Genomic DNA, 18,033 nt, shown 5'->3' with positions numbered 1-18,033 from the left:
TGCTGCAAGCCTACAATTCCAGCACCTGGGAGGAAGAGGGTGGGGCCTTGATGATTTTGGAATCGGCCTTCAAGATTCCAGTTTCAGAATAAGGGGCCTGTAGGATGGCTGTCAACAGGTGATGGTGCTTGCTGCAGGGCTTGGTCCCTTGGGTTCAACCCCCAGGGACCCACATGGTCAGGGAGAGAGCTCATTCCTACCAGCATTTGCCTCCACACATGCACCACATACACTCCTCCAAATAAGTAAATGATACACTGTCGATCATGACAATAAAACAGTGTTCAGCGTCTGCAAGATGCACAAGGGTGGGGTAAGGAACACACTGTATGGTAGGAAGTTTTGTTCTTGGGTGTGGTCTGCTGGAGCCTGAGACCCCAGCCCTTGGAAGGTGACAGTAGGGAATCAGTCGAGTCCAAGGTCATTCTCTCTACATGCTGAGTTTGAAGCCAGCCTGCAAGATACACAAGAACTGGATTCAAACGTAAAACAAGACAGAAGATTTTAACTTCAGTTTGGAAATGTTTATCTACTTGTTTCTTTGGGTGAGGTGGGGAGTCTGTGTGTGGAGATGATAGGACAACTTAGGAGAGTTACTTCTTCCCCCCTCCCCCATGTGGGTTCTGGGAAACAAATTCAGATTCTCAGGCTGGAAGACACCAGATTTCAAGTTCTGACTTTCATGTGCATATGTATGGGCATCCACAAACAAGTACACACAAATACACCTCACCCACACTCTCCCTTCACACCCACACACACACAACCTTACTGAGGCAAGAATATCCATTTACTTTAAACTTATGGCTTTGACTCAGGACTTGACATTCTAGCTCTGGCAAGTTATAGAATTTCTCCATCGCTCTATGATGTCCCAGGGGCATCTCCTCTGTCCGTATCTCCATTTCTGCTATTCCAAGCCCATGACAACCACGGATCTGTTTCCTGTCGAGGGATATCCCATACAAGCGAAGAATAGTTGAAACAAGGAAGGTGGAGTCCTTCTTGGAGCTCAAGAGCAAACAGAGCAGGAAAAGAGGCTGCAGGGAGGAGGGTCCCCTGCAGGGCAGTGGGTGGGGACAGCAGTGCTCTGGGTGGCTCTCAGAGAATAAGCTGATATGCTTTGTAATGTGGTGGCACGATGCGGCGGGCCCAGGGTGAGGCATTGCCCCCTGAGGGACCAGCCATTCGATGGGCCTAGTATAAAATTAAGTGTATTTGGGAGCAAGAGGTGCCAAGAAGAGGGTAAAGGCAGAGAAAGAGAGGGGACAGAGAAGGATAGAGAAGAGAGAGAGAAAGAAGGGAAGGGGCCAGTTGGGAAAATGGGAGAATTTGGAGAGAGAAGAGGGGGCCAGAGAGGCAGAGAGAGAGACAGAGAGAGAGAGAGAGAGAGAGAGAGAGAGAGAGAGAGAAAGAGAGAGAGAGAGAGAGGGAAAGAGAGTGGGGAGAGGGAGAGAGAGGGAGAGAGAGAGAGGGAGAGAGAGAAGAGGGAGAGAGAGAAGAAGAGAAGAGAGGAGGGAGAGAAGAGGGAGAGGGAGAGAGAGAGAAGAGGGAGAGAGAAAGAGAGGAGAAGAGAAGTGGGGGGGGAAGAGGGGAAGAGAAGAGAATGGGGGGGGGGAGAGAAACGTTTTATAGCAAGCCAAGCTCCTACCTGGGTGTTGCTAGGTAACTGTTGGGCCACACCTCACCTAGAAGAAATTCCTCCATTTTAGTTTAATTAAAAAAAGAGAACCTAGAAAGAAGTGATGGTAAAGCCAGCATAGGGTTGTCATAATCGTTAGTACCTTCCCACTGACTTTGGTGTGACAGTTTTGTCTCTGGGAACCTAAGAAAATTGGGGTGGGGATGTTGGTCCAGTCTTAGGAGAGTTGGCTGATCCATTGCTGCCCAGGGTCTGAGGAACCATCTGTTGGTAGGAAGGCTCAGGCCCAGTAGAAGCATCTGTGAGAGTAGCCTGGGGCATCTGCGGGTTGCTTCTCTGGAGCTGTCCTGGATGTAGATCTCTGAGGAAATGCCTGGCTTGGCAAGTTGTTGAAATGCACATTAGAGGCAGGAAATAAAGTTAGGTAGATTTGGGAGAAAATAAAAAACCTTTTTCTTGGGTATACATATGAAACACTTAGGTCTTGGTGGTTAGAGTGAGGGGAGTCCTAAAACCAGAGAACAGAGAAGGAATCTCTCCTCTGGAATAGACAACAGGCAGGAACTTGAGCTACTGATTGGCAGGTGTACTTATCTAGATGGAGTCTATTTGCTCTATGAGTTTACAAAAGTGATAAGTTTGTTAACAGCATGAACAATCTTTAAGGTAAGCTTTAGGAAGACCAAAACCTTTTGTGGAGCAGAAGGGGGCAAGAGAGGCTTTCCTCTTCTGTCTAGAAGACTGAATGTACATTAATTTAGCAAAATGAGAAACATTTTTAAGTTTGCATTTAAAAGACTAATAAAGGAAACTTAAAATTTTGACCTTGCGCTAGTTGATCGTCTAGATTTAGCATGAGAAACACTTTAAGTCTATAGTTAGAAGTTAAGCAAAGGAAACTTAAAATTGGAACTTGTTATTATGAAAGTGGATCGTATAGTGGAATGTTTTATTAGGGTTAGGCTAATTTATTAGGACTCCATTGGTTAATGGGAGGATTTTGAACCTTTGATGTCTCAGTATAACAGTGTTATAGTGAGAGGAAGCACAATGCACCTTAAATCATTTATCACCATTTAAGTTTGTGTGTCCTTCAGCCTTTATATCTCAAGATTAAAACACAGACCTTAAAACACCTTTCTAGGCCCTCATTTAGATCTTCATAACTTAAACCTTTTATTTGATTACTTACCATGAGACATAGAGTTAATCACTGAGAAGCAGTCACTGCAAACTTAGTTTTCTAAGATAAGGAAGTGGCGGAAGGTTACACCTGCAAAAGCCTACATGTGAAATTTGTCTATCTTTTATCATGAAGTCTGTGAGTAAGGCAAACCTCTCTGCCGTTTTGATAAGAAGATCCGGTAGTCATAACCTATTAACAAATTGACTAATGAGGTAATGTGGTAGATTACCTTGAGGTAAGGAGCTAGTTGTTTGGTTTCTAGCTGTCAAGCTGCAGGTAGTTGACCTGTCGACATAATCAGAAATCTTGGAAGAATAAATTATAAACTAGATGTTATATATTAATTAAAATGACAGTGCTGGTCTATAGTCCACTCCCTAAACAGGTTTCCCCAGGTCTCTATGGTCTCCATCACAAATTGGGTGGAGGCAATCTGGCCCTCAGGCCCAGAAGATGAGAAGCCTTTTCCTGTGGAGGAGGAGCCTGGGAGAAATGACTCACCTTGTCTTAGGCAATATGAGACATTCATTCTCCAGGCGTTCTCTGTTGTCCACAGTTTAGGCTGAGACCTGGTAGTGGGGAAGGCAATGGCACGGTCTTTCTCGGTGGTTATCACACCACAATCCAGGTAGAGTCCTTTGTTGCTGTGCCCATATCTTCTTGCAGACCTTTGTGGGTCACTGTTAGGATTTGGGAGTCTTTGTCATAGTAAGTTTAAACAGTTAACATTATATCTAGCAGCTCTCTGACAAGATTGAGAGTTAGTATCTAGTAAGTATATCTGAATTAGACAGTTTGTGTCTGTTTTTAATTACGTGTTCTAGATTGTATCTAGCAAACAAGAAGTTACATTGTAATTTAATAACAGTAGCAAAAATAAGGCTAAAGATAGCTTTAAGGCGGTGATCTTCAGCTTTTTTAATGTTGTAAATCTTTAAAGTAATATTAAAATTAGTATTTACCAAGGTGGGATAGAAACTATATGAAAACCTTATCCTAACTGAAAAGTGTCTTTGGAGATCTTTTTTTAAAGGTCAGGTTGTTTTAAAGTAAGATGGTGGTGAAGCAGTGACTGCCCATAATAAAGATGGTGGGCAGTCATGTAACTGCCTTCAACTAAGATGGCTCTGAAACTAAAGTCAGTCATGCGATTGCACTTAGTTAAGATGGTGATGAAACTATAGCTATGCCTCTCTTCCCCTACCCTTACTTACAAAAGGTGGTGGAAGTCACATGTTACATCCTAGAATGGAATGACATTTATTTACAGAAGTGTGACTATGTATCAGCAGAGAAACAGTTAGACATACAAAGAGACAAGTAGACATGTTTTTGCCGTGCAGGCAGGGCATTATGGGAAGTGGGGAGAGCTCTCCCTGCTACCGCAGTAGCCTCTGCTGCCATGTCAGGTCAGTCCCAATGGTGGCGAGGCAGGTGTGAGGCCAGCATACATACAGCAGAGTCTCCGCTGCTTGCCTGTCTAGGGATGTAGTAACCATCCAGCCCTTTCCCTGGCACAGCTGGCTTAGAGCTGGTGCAAACCAGAATGGAAAGAAATCAGAGATAAAAGTTTTCCCAGGAAGTAGAAGTTTAAGACTCCCCGCTGGCATAGCAGCTGGCAGCAGTGGGGAGGCAGAGTGAGTTAAGTCTGAAACAAAATCTGTTTTTAGAGGCTCAGGAGCAGAGAGCAAGAATGAGACAGTAAGCTAGCTGGATCAGAGAGAGGACCTGAGTTGGGGATGAGGAGGAAGAAAGAGGTTTGGAGTGAAGGTAGGGTAAAACTTGTCCATAGAAAACCTTCCATTTTTCTGGATCTTTGGCAGGAGTCGTAAAAGTTCCTTCAAGAGTGTCATTAAGTAGCCATTTAGAGTTATTATCTAGGGCTATTGGGGTCAAATTTAGTGTGTGAATTTGGAAGTCTTTTAGTCCAGAATGAGTCTGGAGTCTGGAGGTAACGGCAAAGAGGAGATATCCACTGAGGGAGAATAAAAGTTATTTCTATTGCTAGGTGACCCAAGGCTAGGCTAATAACAGAACCTGCATGCAGCACAGGCTAGATTAGGGGCTGGGGGCTGGTGCTCAAGAGACACCAGACCACCCAGTGCTGGGATTTTTGAGTGAAAAGGGAGGAGCCCTGTCTCAAGAAGAGAGAAATCTCACCTACGGGTCTAAGAGGTCCTAAGTCAGGGGATCATCAAGAAGGGTCAGCTGTGAAGACTGTGAATACCTTCGTCCTTAAGGACACCAGAGGGTGGCTGGGAACTCAACAGTCCTCCGTTGGGACCAGGGGCCATTCACACTGATCAGTGGGGTAGATTACCAAATCACTGATGTTTGGATGGCGAGATTTAACAATCCAATGACTGCAAAGTCCATGCGGCAGTGAGGCTGTGAACCTTCAAGTTGACGAAGGCAGGTCTTGGGGCCATTGCTATGCTTTGTGAAGCACGGAATGATGTGGCAGGAGGAGGCGCCTTATTGGAGGCTGAGGCGTCCCCCTGAGTACCAGACATACAACAGGTCTAATATAAAATGCCACTTATTTGGGGTATGAGAAGGGGGGTTAAGAAGGGAGTGGAGGCACAGAAAGAGAGGGTCAGAGAAGGACAGAGAGAGAGAGAGAGAGAGAGAGAGAGAGAGAGAGAGAAGGGAAGAAGCTGCTGGCAGGGAGAGAGAAGGGGGGACAGAGAGGGAGAGAGAGAGAGAAAGGCTAGAGAGAGAGAAACAGAGGGAGGCCAAGCAGTGCTTTTATAACGAGCTGGGCTTGTACCTGGGCATTGTCAGGTAACTGTTGGGTGAAGCCTAGAAGAAATACTAACATAAATAAGAGTTATTTTTACTTATTTAGCCACACTGAGGATCAAATTGAGGGTCATGTAATTGCTAGACAGGGAATCCATAATGGGGCTCTATTCCCAGCCTTTATTTTATTTGGAGACAAAGTCTTAATCTGTAGCCCATGCTATCCTTAGATTTAGGATCCTGACAGGTGTCTACCTCTATTCTCTGCCTGGAATCGCTTTGGAGATGACTCTCAGGCAGCTGTTCTCAACCTGCGGGCGGGGACCCCATGTTTTTACAGGAGTCACCTAACCAAGGGGAAACACAGCTACTTACATTATGATTCAAAACAGTAGCCACATTACAGTTATGGAGTCCCAACAAAATAATTTTATGGTCGGGGGTCATCACAGCACAAGGAAGTGTGTTAAAGGGTCGCAGCATCGGGAAAGCTAAGAGCCACAGCCAGGAGTTGGAAAGATGGCTGTGGGGTCTAAGCAGAGAGACGCTCCAACAGACACTTAGCGGAAAGGGTAGAGGCGCCTGAGCGTGGGAGCCTCAGAGCCCTGCTCTTGCAGCCTTGTAGATCATCCTGCTGGGCATCGGAGAGCACACATCTGCATCGACCCCTGCTCCGTGCCCTGTCTCAGGGTCACTCCTGGCTGAGGCATGAGCTCCCCCACGGTCCCTTCCTCCAGGTCCCATTTAACCCTGAGCATCTTTTCCCTGTCCCATTTCCTTGCCTTCCCGGGAGACAGCCTTGGAAGTTTGGAATACACCCTTTTTTCCTTTTTTCACCCACAGAGCAGCTATATTGGTTTCTACACTGAAGCCCATTTTCAGTCACCAAATGAGCAACATCCCTGGCCCTAAATATAAATAAATAAATAAATAAATAAATAAATAAATAAATAAATAAATACGTATCATTAGTTTTATCCCTCCAGCCCCATGGTCTGCAGGCACCTGGGCATTTGTTCCATTCCCTTCCTTCGGAGTGTGAGTCATCTTTCCATCCACCACATACCCTACCCAGAAACGCCAAGGAGAGAAGGAAACATTATTTTCTTTTTCCTAGGTACCGGATTTATTTGGATAATTTTTCTCACTGCCTGCTGTGGTTCATAAGCATCCCAGAAGATAGGAATTTATAGAAGCGTAGGAACACTATCTGGAAAACTCTCACAAAGGCAGGTTGTTCCCCCACCCTGGAATCCCACCCCTCATATTCTGCGGATCTAGGAGGAGTCAGTGGCTCACACCCCATCCCCCCACCCACACCCCAAGTCCCCAGCTCAACTCCAGCCCAGGGCAATCCCCTCCCTTCCCACCCAGAGAGACTCTGAAGCTGGATGGCCAAGGATGATGCTCTTTCTTCTAGAGAAGTCTCTCCCTTCCACAACATTTTTTTTTCCAGAGTGGAATTCAGGGCTTATGAGAGCGTAGGAAGGAGGGTGACACGGAGAGTCCCGAATATGAACACACCCAGGGCAATCTGAGTGACTGCAATGTCTGCAGCCTCTCTCTACACTGTCTCCACACTGCACTCTAGTCTGTCTGCACTAGGGAATGACCTGCATACACACACGTGCCTACTCCTTCCTGCCAGCCAAAGCACCGAACCAAAGTTCCACACCCCTCCTCCGGTCCACTCTTTTCTCTAGCTCGGACACTCCTTAGATGGCTCCTCTCCGTTCTTTACCTTCAGTTCCAGGCTGACTTCCTGAGTCCAAGGCACACAAACTCTGATCAGCCTCCCCAGGAGCTGATGAAAGTCGGCTTGGAACTTGGAGGACGAAAAGTAGAAAACCAGAGGGTCGATACAGGAGTTGAGGGTGCTGAGGAGGAGAACGTAGCTCCGCCAGGACGGACTCTCATTGCGGACGTAGCCCACCACGTGGGACATATTGTAGGGGCCGAAGCAGACGAAGAAAATCAGCAGAGTGGCTGCAAGAAGCCCCATCACCCTCTTGCGCCGGCGCCGGCTGGCCCCCCGGCTCAGGATCCACACCAGGCGACTGTAGCAGTAACTTGTGATGCACAACGGCACCATGAAAAGGACCACAGCCATCTCTAGTCGCACAGGCAGGAGGACGGCCAGCTGGTCCTCGCGGAATTCCAGGTAGCAGGTTCCATTGGTCCCCTGGCTGTAGGTTGCGTTCCCCCAGTATTCAGTGACATAAACCACACTACAGTTAGCTGATGCCAGGAACCAACAGACGCCGCTGACCAGACCGGCCTGGCCCAGTCGGGGCCGGGTTTTGTACCAAAGTGGGTAGGCGACGCTTAGAAAACGTTCGATGCTCACGGCCGTCAGGAAGAGGGAGGTGAGGTAAATGGTGGTGAAGAAAAGGAACCCGGAGAGGGGACAGAGAATGAAGGGCAGAAGCCATCTCATGCCACACGCTGCCTCCACCATGCGAAACGGCAGGAAGAGGAGCAGGAGCAGGTCCGAAATGGTCAGGTTTAGCAAAAGTAAGTCCACGGCCACCGGGCGCCGGCGCAGCTTGCCCACGAAGACCACCAGGGCCATCACGTTGAGGGGGAGTCCCACGAGGAACACCATCAGGTACACGGTAAAGAAAAGCCAGTGATTACCAGGAAAGAAGCTTGTCCCCATGGTCACAAATGCTAATGAGACAGAGAGGAATAGGAGGCTAGTGGGAGAGTTGGGCAGTCTTCTGGTTCCCTCACAGGCCGACTCTTACCCATCAGGCAAGGCTGTTGTCTACACTGCTACACCCCACCACCACATCTCCACAGGCTCTCCCCGGCAGGTGGTCCTGCCTACCTCCCCGGTTTCCTGTCCCTCATCCAGCCCAGACACCACAAGGTGCTGCCTCCGCGTGTAACCCTCAACCCCACACTCACCGGTGTATTGGAGAACTGGTACTCTGCCGCCCGGCACCCGGCTGGCTCCTACAGCACCAGGGCAGTGAGCTAGCTGTCCAGCAGAAATGATAAAGACTTGATGGTGCCTATGACGTCACTCGCTGCAGAACTGCACAACAGATGCTTTGAGCTAGCTACTAGGGCTGTGTCCATATGCAAAAAGAAAGGACAAATTCCAAGGATGTGTGCATCTCAGCGGACCTGAGGGAGGACCTTCGTTCATCTTGCTGTGCCTTTATCTCCTTCCCTTGGGTCTCTGTGCCCCTCTTTAGAAGGGTGCATATCTAGTGCTCATCAGAGTGGGAGGTGGGAGGTTCAAATGGAGGGCTGGGCTCTGCAGCCAGCTCTGGTTCCTGCTAACTCCGTGATCTGGGAAGGAATGAGTCCAACCCTGTGTCTCCCACTCTATAAAACAGAGCTTCTAATACAATTTCATAGATTAAAGTATGCACGTTGCCCCGGGGAAGCAGCTCAGTGGAAAGAGCACTTAGACTGGGCTGATAGCTCGGACGGTAGGACACTTGCCCTGCGTTCCAGCCCCAGCACATAGAGCAGGTGTGTGTGGTGGTAGTGCATACCTGTAATCCAGAAGTTAGGAGGAAGATCAGGAGTTCAGGGTCATCATCAGCTCCTGGCTACACACAGTGTGAGGCTAGCCTGGGCTAAATGAAGCCCTGTCTCAAATAAAACCTGCTAAGTACTTAAAATAGAGCCTGCCCCTCTTTGTGCAGGGGTCCTTGTGCTGCAGGCAAGGATCCGGGGTGATGGTGGTGAAGGTGCTGGTGGTGGCGCAGACAATGGTGACAGCAGTTACCTTTTAGCAAACCCTAAGACAGCAGGTGACCCTCAGGGCACCACTGTTTCATGTCTACCATCCTTTGCTCATGACAGTGAGGTGACTGTCCAGGTCCCCTCCCTTCTTAGGCATCGTGGGGGTGGGGTGGGGTACATGGTTCACACTTGGCTCTGTTTATCTTCAAAGACAGCACACCCCAGCCCCGGACAGTGGGGGGGGGGGCGCACGCCTTTAATCCCAGCACTTGGGAGGCACAGGCAGGCAGATTTCTGAGTTCGAGGCCAGCCTGGTCTACAGAGTGAGCTCCAAGACAGCCAGGGTTACACAGAGAAACCCTGTCTCGAAAAACCAAACCAAACAAACAAACAAAAAATAGATAGCACACCCCTTTGTACACAAACTTATGGAACAGGGAACCAAGTTCTGGCAAAGATGGAGAAACACCACAGCGTTTGTTGCTGGCTGAGGGGAACGCACCATGGGGTAGTTATTTTGGAAATCGATTCGGTGTTGTGTCCAAAACAGTCGAACATACATTCACACAATACCAATAATTCCACTGTGAATATTTATTGAAGGGACTTGAACACATGCGCATTCTCAAACGCTGGCTCATGCGTCATCTTCACCCAGCCCTGGTGACCTTGGCTCACGAGTGGAAATGACCCCTCCACAGACAGACGCATCCATCGGAATAACGGCATAGTCAGGGGTGAGAAGCACCTAATTAAGCCTTAGCACAGGGACGAGCCCTAAGACGTACGCTAAGTGAAGCCAGCTAGGCATAACAGGCTCCGTCTCACACGGCTTCGTTTGCATGAACTGCCCAGAATAGGCAAATATTTTAAAACAGAAAGCAGATTAGTGATTGGGGGTCAAGGCTGAGAGGTGGGAGATGAGAGATACGGTGTAAGGAGCAGAAAGGATCTTTCTAGGGCTGTGAAAACGGAATACATGGCTGCAGATTTCTCTTTAAAGATTGCCTTGTATACTTAGCATGGACGAATTTTCTGACGTTGTTAAAGGGGCAGCTGTGAACCAAGCAGTCTTTATTGCTTCGGGGCTTGTGTTTAGTGAGAGACTAAATAAAAAGACATAGATGCTTAAAGGAGCCTCTGTCTCCCAGGGGAGTTGGAGATCAAGGGATCTAGCCGGAGGTGAGGGGGCCTGACCCAGCAGAGGAAGCCAGGGCGAATCACTCTGCTCTCATGGCCCATTCCCTGAGTGGGAGGAAGCCCAGGTAACTGGGGGACAGCGGCCCCACCCCAACAGCTGCCCCAGGGCAGTAGGACAGAGGTTTCTAACCACTATGGGGCAGGCAGTGGTGCTGTACGGACTTTTTTTTACTAAGATTCTCTGATGTCCCCACAGTCCAGGGACCATGTCTATTATTTCTGGCTTTCATGGTGAGTGCAAAAATGAAAGTAAAGGAGGAAGACATGACTACTGTGTAAAGTATGGAGAAGATTTTTATTGTAGATACAAGGGGGAAAGCAGACAGAGAGAAGAGGGAGGGCGTCCAGGCTGAGGATGGCCTGCAGACTAAACTGGACCTTGGGAGGAGAGAATGGGAGTGGGGAGCAAAAGAAGAGGCCCAGTCAAAGAGGACGCAGTCAAGAGGCCAAGAGACTGGTATAGCCAGATGGCTGAGTTATATAGGGATCAGGCTAGGGGATAGGAAGCCCAGGCCCTGGGAGGTTAGGGTAGGAGGCAGGCAGGCGGAGAAGTGCTGGGAGGAGCCATGGGTACTGGGGGATGCTGGGAGGAGCCATGGGTACTGGGGGATGCTGGGAGAGCTGGCCAGCATCTGCCTTGATAGGTTAAATAGTCACCTCAGCCATTACTTCATGGTCTGTCTCTCTATGTATTTACCAGATAAGCAACACAGAACTTCTTTGGCAAGAGATCAAAGTATCTATGCATTCTGCAAATGCTTGCCGAGCACCTACTATGTGCTGGTTGTTGACCGCCTACTATGTGCTAGTCTTTTTTCTAAGTAGTGGCGTGGTAGTGCTCACGGATCTGCTGCTCTAAAACCCTACATTCAAATGAATTTAAAGACTCAAAGAGGTCATCTCGCTCTCTGTGTGTCTGTCTGTGTCTGTCTGTCTGTCTGTCTGTCTCTCTGAGACAGGGTCTCTCTGTGTAGTCCTAGCTGTCCTGGAACTCACTAAGTAGACCAGGATGACTTTGACCTCACAGAGATCCACTTGCCCAAAGGGATCATTTGTATGAAGCAGTTCAGGTGCCCTGACCACTCAGCTGTTGATCTGATTGATCATCATTAGAAGCTTTATTCTCACGAGAAGAACAAGCTTGATCCTGACACCTGGCCTTCTCAGAGATGCCCAAGTGTTTGTCACCTCTGCCCTCCCTTTCATGGGCTGTTGCCTCTCCTCCTCCTCCAAATGATGACCAATACAGCTGACACCACTAGCTTTCCTAAATGTCCATTACGCCTTAGGGGTCTGGCTTGGAAGGACCCCATTCCTCTTCATCGTTGCTTCCTGATCATCCCCAGAATGAAGGTGGTCATCACCGTAGCTACTTCACGCTGTAGTTTGGGGAAGGCACCCCTCGTCTGGGAGTTATGCCTTGTACCCCAGAGCAGTTATCTGAAGGAGTGTGTGGTGTCTGCTTAAATCTGAAAAGATGCTCCCTGGGAAAACATGCTACAGAATGGCATTGGTGCTGGCTCCCTCTGCTGGGCACTGAGTCTGGTTCATAGCCTGCCCATCTGAACAGCAGGCACTGGCTGAAATCAACAGTCTGTGTGAGCTGGGAAACTGTGCCCTGTGCCAACAGTCTCAGGTTCTCTGGACACTGAGGCAGGGGAATCACTTGAGCCCAGGAGCTCAAGACCACACAGTAAACTCTGTCTGCTAAAACAAAATGTGTGTGTGTGGTATGGTGTATGTGTTTGTGGTGTGTGTGTGTGTGTGTGTATGTGTATGTGGTGTATGTGTGTGGCATATGTGTGTGGCGTATGTGTATGGTATGTGTGTGGTGTGTTTGGTGTGGTGTGTGTGGTGTGGGGTGTGTTTGGTGTGGTGTGTGTGGTATGGGGTGTGTGGCATATGTGTGTGGTGTATGTGTATGGTATGTGTGTGGTGTGTTTGGTGTGGTGTATGTGGTGTGGGGTGTGTTTGGTGTGGTGTGTGTGGTGTGGGGTGTGTGGTATATGTGTGTGGTGTATGTGTATGGTGTGTGTGTGGTGTATGTGTGTGGTGTGTGTGGTGTGGGGTGTTTGGTGTGGTGTGTGTGGTGTGGGGTGTGTGGTGTGTGGTGTGTTTGGTATGGTGTGTGTGGTGTGGGGTGTGTTTGGTGTGGTGTGGTGTGTGTGTGTGTGTGTGTGTGTGATGGTGGTGGTGGTGAAGTAACTGGGATAAAGATCAGCCACTAAGCACTTGCCAAGCAGGTTGAAGGCTCTGGATTCTATCTCCAGTAAAACACACACACACACACACACACAAACACACACACACACACATGCACACGCACACATGCACACGTACAGGAGAGGAGGTGCTATGCAGAAGGGTTGTGTGATGATGAAATGAGACAACCTGAAGGATGAGACCCCGAGTGGTACCTGCAACCACCTACTCCACTCCACAGCTGGCAGCTGCCTCTGATGGAGCTCAGACCGCAAAGCCCCTTCAGTCCCCGGTTCAAGCCAGCTTTCCCCTTTCCAATGAAACTGAACGTTCTGTGCTGCCCCCTAGTGGATATAGCGTGGTATGGCAGACATGAAATGTTCCTCTGAAATTATCTCAGGGAAACTCTCCAAAACTGGGTCATGATGGTGGTATTCCTCTTGATCAAGAGCGAGTTTCCCCTCATCCTCAGGAGAGGGCTGCGCACAGCCTACGTCAGGCACTTAGGACAAAAAAGGCCAGAAGCAGTTGGGCGCAAGCTAAGGTTTGTCAGGCAGGTGTACTGTCCCTTGTGTCCAGCACTTGTCCCCCGCTGTCTTCTTCGTACAAGGACACTGTCCTCTCCAGGTGTACCCCTTCCCATGAGTGACTTCTGCAATGGCTTTGGGCCAGGCCGCCTGAGTTGTGGTGGATCAGCCTGGCAGAGTCGGAGTCATCCAATTCCACTCAGTGCCCCTTGCTCCCAGAGTTGGCTGCTACTTCTGAATTGTTCCTCTTTGAGTCCTCGTCACACATATTGTCCCCCGTCCAGGACCTGTTCCCAAGTAGCCAGTTACCAGTGGGTTGAGGACCACACTCCAGGCCCCAGTGATAAGCCCCAGTTTCCTCCAGGAGCCTCCTAGGTCCGGGTTTATGAAACCAGCCACATTGGAGGCATTATAGGGCCCCAGGCAGAGCACGAGTGTGAGGAGGGCTCCTCCCGCCACCCAAGCTGCCCTGAGCTTCCGTTTGTGGCTGAGACCCGAGTGCACCAGGGCCCGGAGGCAGCCCACATAGCAGAAGGCAGTGATGCTCAAAGGCAGGCAGAAGAGCAGAATGGAGAAACTGAGGCGGGCAGGGCGGGCAGAGTCGGGGTCCCAGGCTTCCAGACAGACCGGGGAGCCGTTCACAGGTACGTTGATGCCCAGGGAACTGGTAGTGTTGTCCAACCAGCCTCCGGGAGCCTCCAAGCCAAGGGCCAGCCCCAGGTGGCAGAGGACAAGGGCCCATATAGCCACACACACACACCAGGAATAGCGGGGCCTCCGGATGGCTTGGTACCCGAAGGGGAAGGCAGCCCCCAGGTAGCGGCCAGCGCTGAGAGCAGCCAGGAACCCTCCGCCGGCGTAGAGGGGAGCAAAATGGGCCAAGGCAAAGACTGGGCAGAAGGGGAGCGGCAGAGGCCAGGCCCCGGAAGCCAGGGCCTCCACAGCCTTCAGGGGCAGGGTGATGGCCAGTAGGAGGTCAGAGCAGCCCAGATGGAGAGTGTAGACCAGGCTGGGTGTGAGTCGCAGTTTTGCGTGGGACACCGCACCTCGGATGGCTAACAAGTTCAACGGGAAACCCAGCGCAAAGGCAGAGACGTAGAGGGCGAAGGAGAGCTGTGGGGGCAGGTCCATGGGGCCGAGTGGGGGCCGGTCGCCACCGTTCCTCCTGCCCACTGTCTTCAGCTCATCTGCAGAGAAAAGAAGTTCACACTGGCGTCCCTCCTCCCCAAGAACATCAGAAGCCTGTCCTGGAGCCACCGAGAATGCCGAGGCCCACAGAAGGAAACAGCTGGCCGATAGCAACAGAACTCGGACCAAGACCAAGGAGTCCAAGCGCTCAGTCCCTAGCTGTTCCACCACAGCACCACCCCCATAGGATGAAGATAACGACTAGGTGTAACAGGAAGAGAAAGAGGGTTCCGGAGCCAAGGTGACGGTGTCTGATCCCAGAGACTCTGGGGAAAGAGAGGCAGAGGGAAGTCAGAGCCAGTCTATGTGGGAGACAGAGACCCCGAGTCCACTCTTGACCCCTACTCTGTGACCAGGGTTTCTGTACCCTCTCAAAGGGAGAGAGCCCTCACCAGAGAAATCAGGGGCTGCCTCGAGGGATGACTCGGCAGTTAAAGAGTGCTTGCTGCTCTTCCGGGACCCCGAGTTCGGATCCTAGCACCCACATCAGTCATCTGTAACTCCAGGGCAACATTTTTGGCCTCTGCACACACATGCACAGTTGTTGGGGTTTTTGTTGTTGTTGTTGTTGTTTGTTTGTTTTTACCAAGAGAGAAAGTCCGGAGTGACACTTGGAAGGCAGAAACAAGAAGATCTCTGATTTGAGGCCAGAGCAAGGGCTACAGAGAGAAAGAGAGGGAGGGAGGGAGGGGAAGAGAGAGAGACAGAGAGAGACAGAGACAGACAGAGACAGACAGAGAGAGACAGAGAGACAGATAGACAGAGACAGAGAGGCAGAGAGACAGAGAGATAGACAGAGACAGAGGCAGAGAGAGACAGAGAGACAGATAGACAGAGACAGAGAGGCAGAGAGACAGAGAGATAGACAGAGACAGAGGCAGAGAGAGACAGAGACAGACACACACACACACATACACACATACACACACGCACACACACACACACACACACACACACACACACACACACACACACACAGAGAGAGACAGAGAGAGAGAGAGTTGGATACTAGCTACATTAGGCAGGGAGAGGCAGGCAAAGGAGGTGCTAGGGGAACAGACTGCCCCAAAGGCAGGCCAGGCCAGTTCCCATCAGTATATTACACCCCAGGGAACATCTTGGGTACAGAAACCCAGGAAAGAGAGGAGCCGTTGAAAATGGGACTCACCTCTTAGTGCTGCCGGGTGCCTCTGAGACTCAGGAGTCCCCTTGCCGGGCTGCTGGGTGATGCCAGGGATGGGCAGTGAGCTGGAAGGGAGAGGAGGGCGGGGTGGCCATTAGCCGGGGGTGCTCACAGCCTGGATGAGCAGCTGATGGGGCACCCTATGCTGGTCTGCAGGAGGTGAGAGCGGACATGGGAGGGAGAGGACGGACGGGGTATAACTGACTCGGGTGAAGACCTTAAAGACGTAGGGTTCATGGGGTAAGACATTGTGCCCTCCACTGCCCACCCAGACCCACAGGGAGCTGAATCTGCCCCACTGCAGGATGAGTTCACAGGCTCCTGCTTTATTGACTCAATTCTAGGTAACAACAACAACTAAAAGAATTCTGGGGACTTCAGTCACCCAAAGTAGGCACATGTTGTCATTCATATACAAACAGCAAAAGAATCTCTTAGTGTCCTAAGCCTGGTGGTGCAGCCTGTAATTCCAGCTATACTGAAAGTCGATGTAGGGGGAATCACAAGTTCAAGGCCAACCTGAGCTACAGAGTGAGTTCAGGTTCAGCATAGAGAGCTTAATAACACTCTATCAAAATAAGTACCAATGGCTGGGGGCGTGGCTTGGTGGTGCATCACCTGCCTAGACTCTATGAGTGAGGGGTTATGTGTGTGCACAGCTCAGTGATAGAGTGTTTACCTAGTGTACACAAGGTCCTGGTTTCCATACCTAGATCCATAGTTGCTTTTTGTAAATTTCTGCTTCACCTACATATGTACACTGGCAGTTCCAGTCTAATTCTACAGTGACATTATCATTGAGGGTCCACAATCTTCTGTATGCAGGTTGCTTTGTGGCCCTTCACTGTCCCTTTGACCATATGACCCCGTGTCTGCTATCCCTGCTAAAAGGCTGGCCTCATGAGTGCCGAGGTCTGATGTGCTCACCGTGCCCCCATAGGTGCTTGGTCCTGGGATAATGGCTTAATCTAGGGTGAAAGACTGCTTGTGTTCTGGAGTCTGGGCCTCTGGACTTCCTGGACACCTGCTCTTCACGCCTCAGCAAGGCTGTTGACAGCCACATCTCGTGGTCAATGGGTCATGAAGTTGCTTTATACCAGCAGCTGGGCTTGGGGACAGGATGAGAAGGTGCTTGGTGGTTGCCAGGAAGCCTCACCCAGACTGTGTCAGCCTCAGGGCTGCCTTCTGCTCCTTGGAGAAGACCTTGCCCTCAAGGGGTCTTTGGAGACTTGATCAAAAGTGTCACGACATTGACTTTGCGCTTTATAATTCTTGTGCCCCAACAATGGGCTCTGCCAGGTGTGGGGTTTCTTTTATTGTTTTGTGTCTTGAGAGAAAGTCTCATGCATCCAGGTTTGTCTCAGATTTGCTGTATGGTGGAGGATGACCTTGAGCTTCCCAGCCCTCTGCTTCCTCCATGCTAGGGTTGTTGGCAGCGACACCACGCCAGCTTTATATCGTGCTAGACGCAGAACACATGGACTCATGCCGGCCAGGCAAACGCTCTACACGCTGAGCCAGATTTCCGGCCCCAGATGGCTAGATATTCACCAAATGCTTGCCATAAATATGAATGAATCATTAATTAGTGGTTGAGTATTGCTTAACTTCATTCTGAGTATAGAAGCCCCTAAGGCCTTCCTTCTCTCATTTAAACAGTGCTTTTTTTCTTTTTCTTTTCTTTTTTTAGTGTAAAAATAAATAAATGTTTTTTAAAAACCGAGGGCACCTGGAGAGATTACTCTGAAAGCAGTGAGCATTCGTAACTACTGAGACACCTCTCCAGCACTCCCCCCCCAGATATTTATTTTAAATTTACGTGTGTATGTGAGGGTGGACATGCCAAAGTGTGTGGACACCAGTTGGGGGAGGCAGTTCTGTCCTTCTACCATGTGGGTCCTGGGGATCGAACTCAGGTTGTCAGGTTTGGAAGCAGGCACCTTTGACCACAGAGCCTTCCCATCAGCCCTTCATTTAAAGTATTTAAAGTCCCGCTGGCCTCCAGAGAAATTGATGGTGCTCACCTGAGATCAATTTGGGAACAAAGAGGGAATCAGCAGCACCTCCCTCTGGCTCTGGGGAAAGATGAGAAGGAAAGGAAGGGGACCCTCCTGGGTGACCGGAGTTGTAGGTCCTTGCCCTTGTGGTTGGTGAAGCACACCTCACTCCCTAGGCTGAGCCGATGAACTGGGAAGGCTAGTCCTAGGACCTGGAATCATGGGGGCCAATAGCGAACTGGGGAGATCCAAAAGAACCTGGCAGTTCCCCCCTGAGGACAGCTGGGAGGATGAGTTATTCCCCCTTATTTCTTTGTTCTTGTTTTTGAGACAGTGTCTCTCCACGTAGTCCAGGCTGGCTTCGAACTACTGATGGGAATTGGGGGTTGAGGTTTTAGGAGTTTTGCCTTCTGCACTTGGCTTCTCAGTGTGACCCCGCTGAATAGAAGACTAAACTTTACTTC

The 18,033-nt window shown here is 50.0% G+C and overlaps 2 protein-coding genes across 2 annotated transcripts; both read right to left on the bottom strand.

The window, feature by feature from the left end:
• Window positions 1–7,269: 7,269 nt before the first annotated feature.
• Window positions 7,270–8,229, bottom strand: Ffar3 (free fatty acid receptor 3). Its single transcript, XM_052179456.1, has one exon. It carries the CDS (start codon window positions 8,227–8,229, stop codon window positions 7,270–7,272), a length of 960 nt encoding a protein of 319 aa, XP_052035416.1.
• A 5,200-nt stretch (window positions 8,230–13,429) lies between these two features.
• Window positions 13,430–14,373, bottom strand: Ffar1 (free fatty acid receptor 1). Its single transcript, XM_052179443.1, has one exon. It carries the CDS (start codon window positions 14,330–14,332, stop codon window positions 13,430–13,432), a length of 903 nt encoding a protein of 300 aa, XP_052035403.1. The 5' UTR covers window positions 14,333–14,373.
• Between the last annotated feature and the right edge of the window lie 3,660 nt (window positions 14,374–18,033).

The sequence above is a fragment of the Apodemus sylvaticus genome, chromosome 1, assembly GCF_947179515.1.
Source record: "Apodemus sylvaticus chromosome 1, mApoSyl1.1, whole genome shotgun sequence".
Classification (NCBI taxonomy): domain Eukaryota; kingdom Metazoa; phylum Chordata; class Mammalia; order Rodentia; family Muridae; genus Apodemus; species Apodemus sylvaticus.
The sequence above is the reverse complement of the archived record's forward strand: the minus strand, read 5'-3'. Positions and strand labels throughout refer to the sequence as shown.

What these genes read in the sequence shown, in the direction of transcription:
- Ffar1 (XM_052179443.1), bottom strand. Translation starts at nt 14,332, where the DNA reads ATGGACCTGCCCCCACAGCTCTCCTTCGCCCTCTACGTCTCTGCCTTT.
- Ffar3 (XM_052179456.1), bottom strand. Translation starts at nt 8,229, where the DNA reads ATGGGGACAAGCTTCTTTCCTGGTAATCACTGGCTTTTCTTTACCGTG.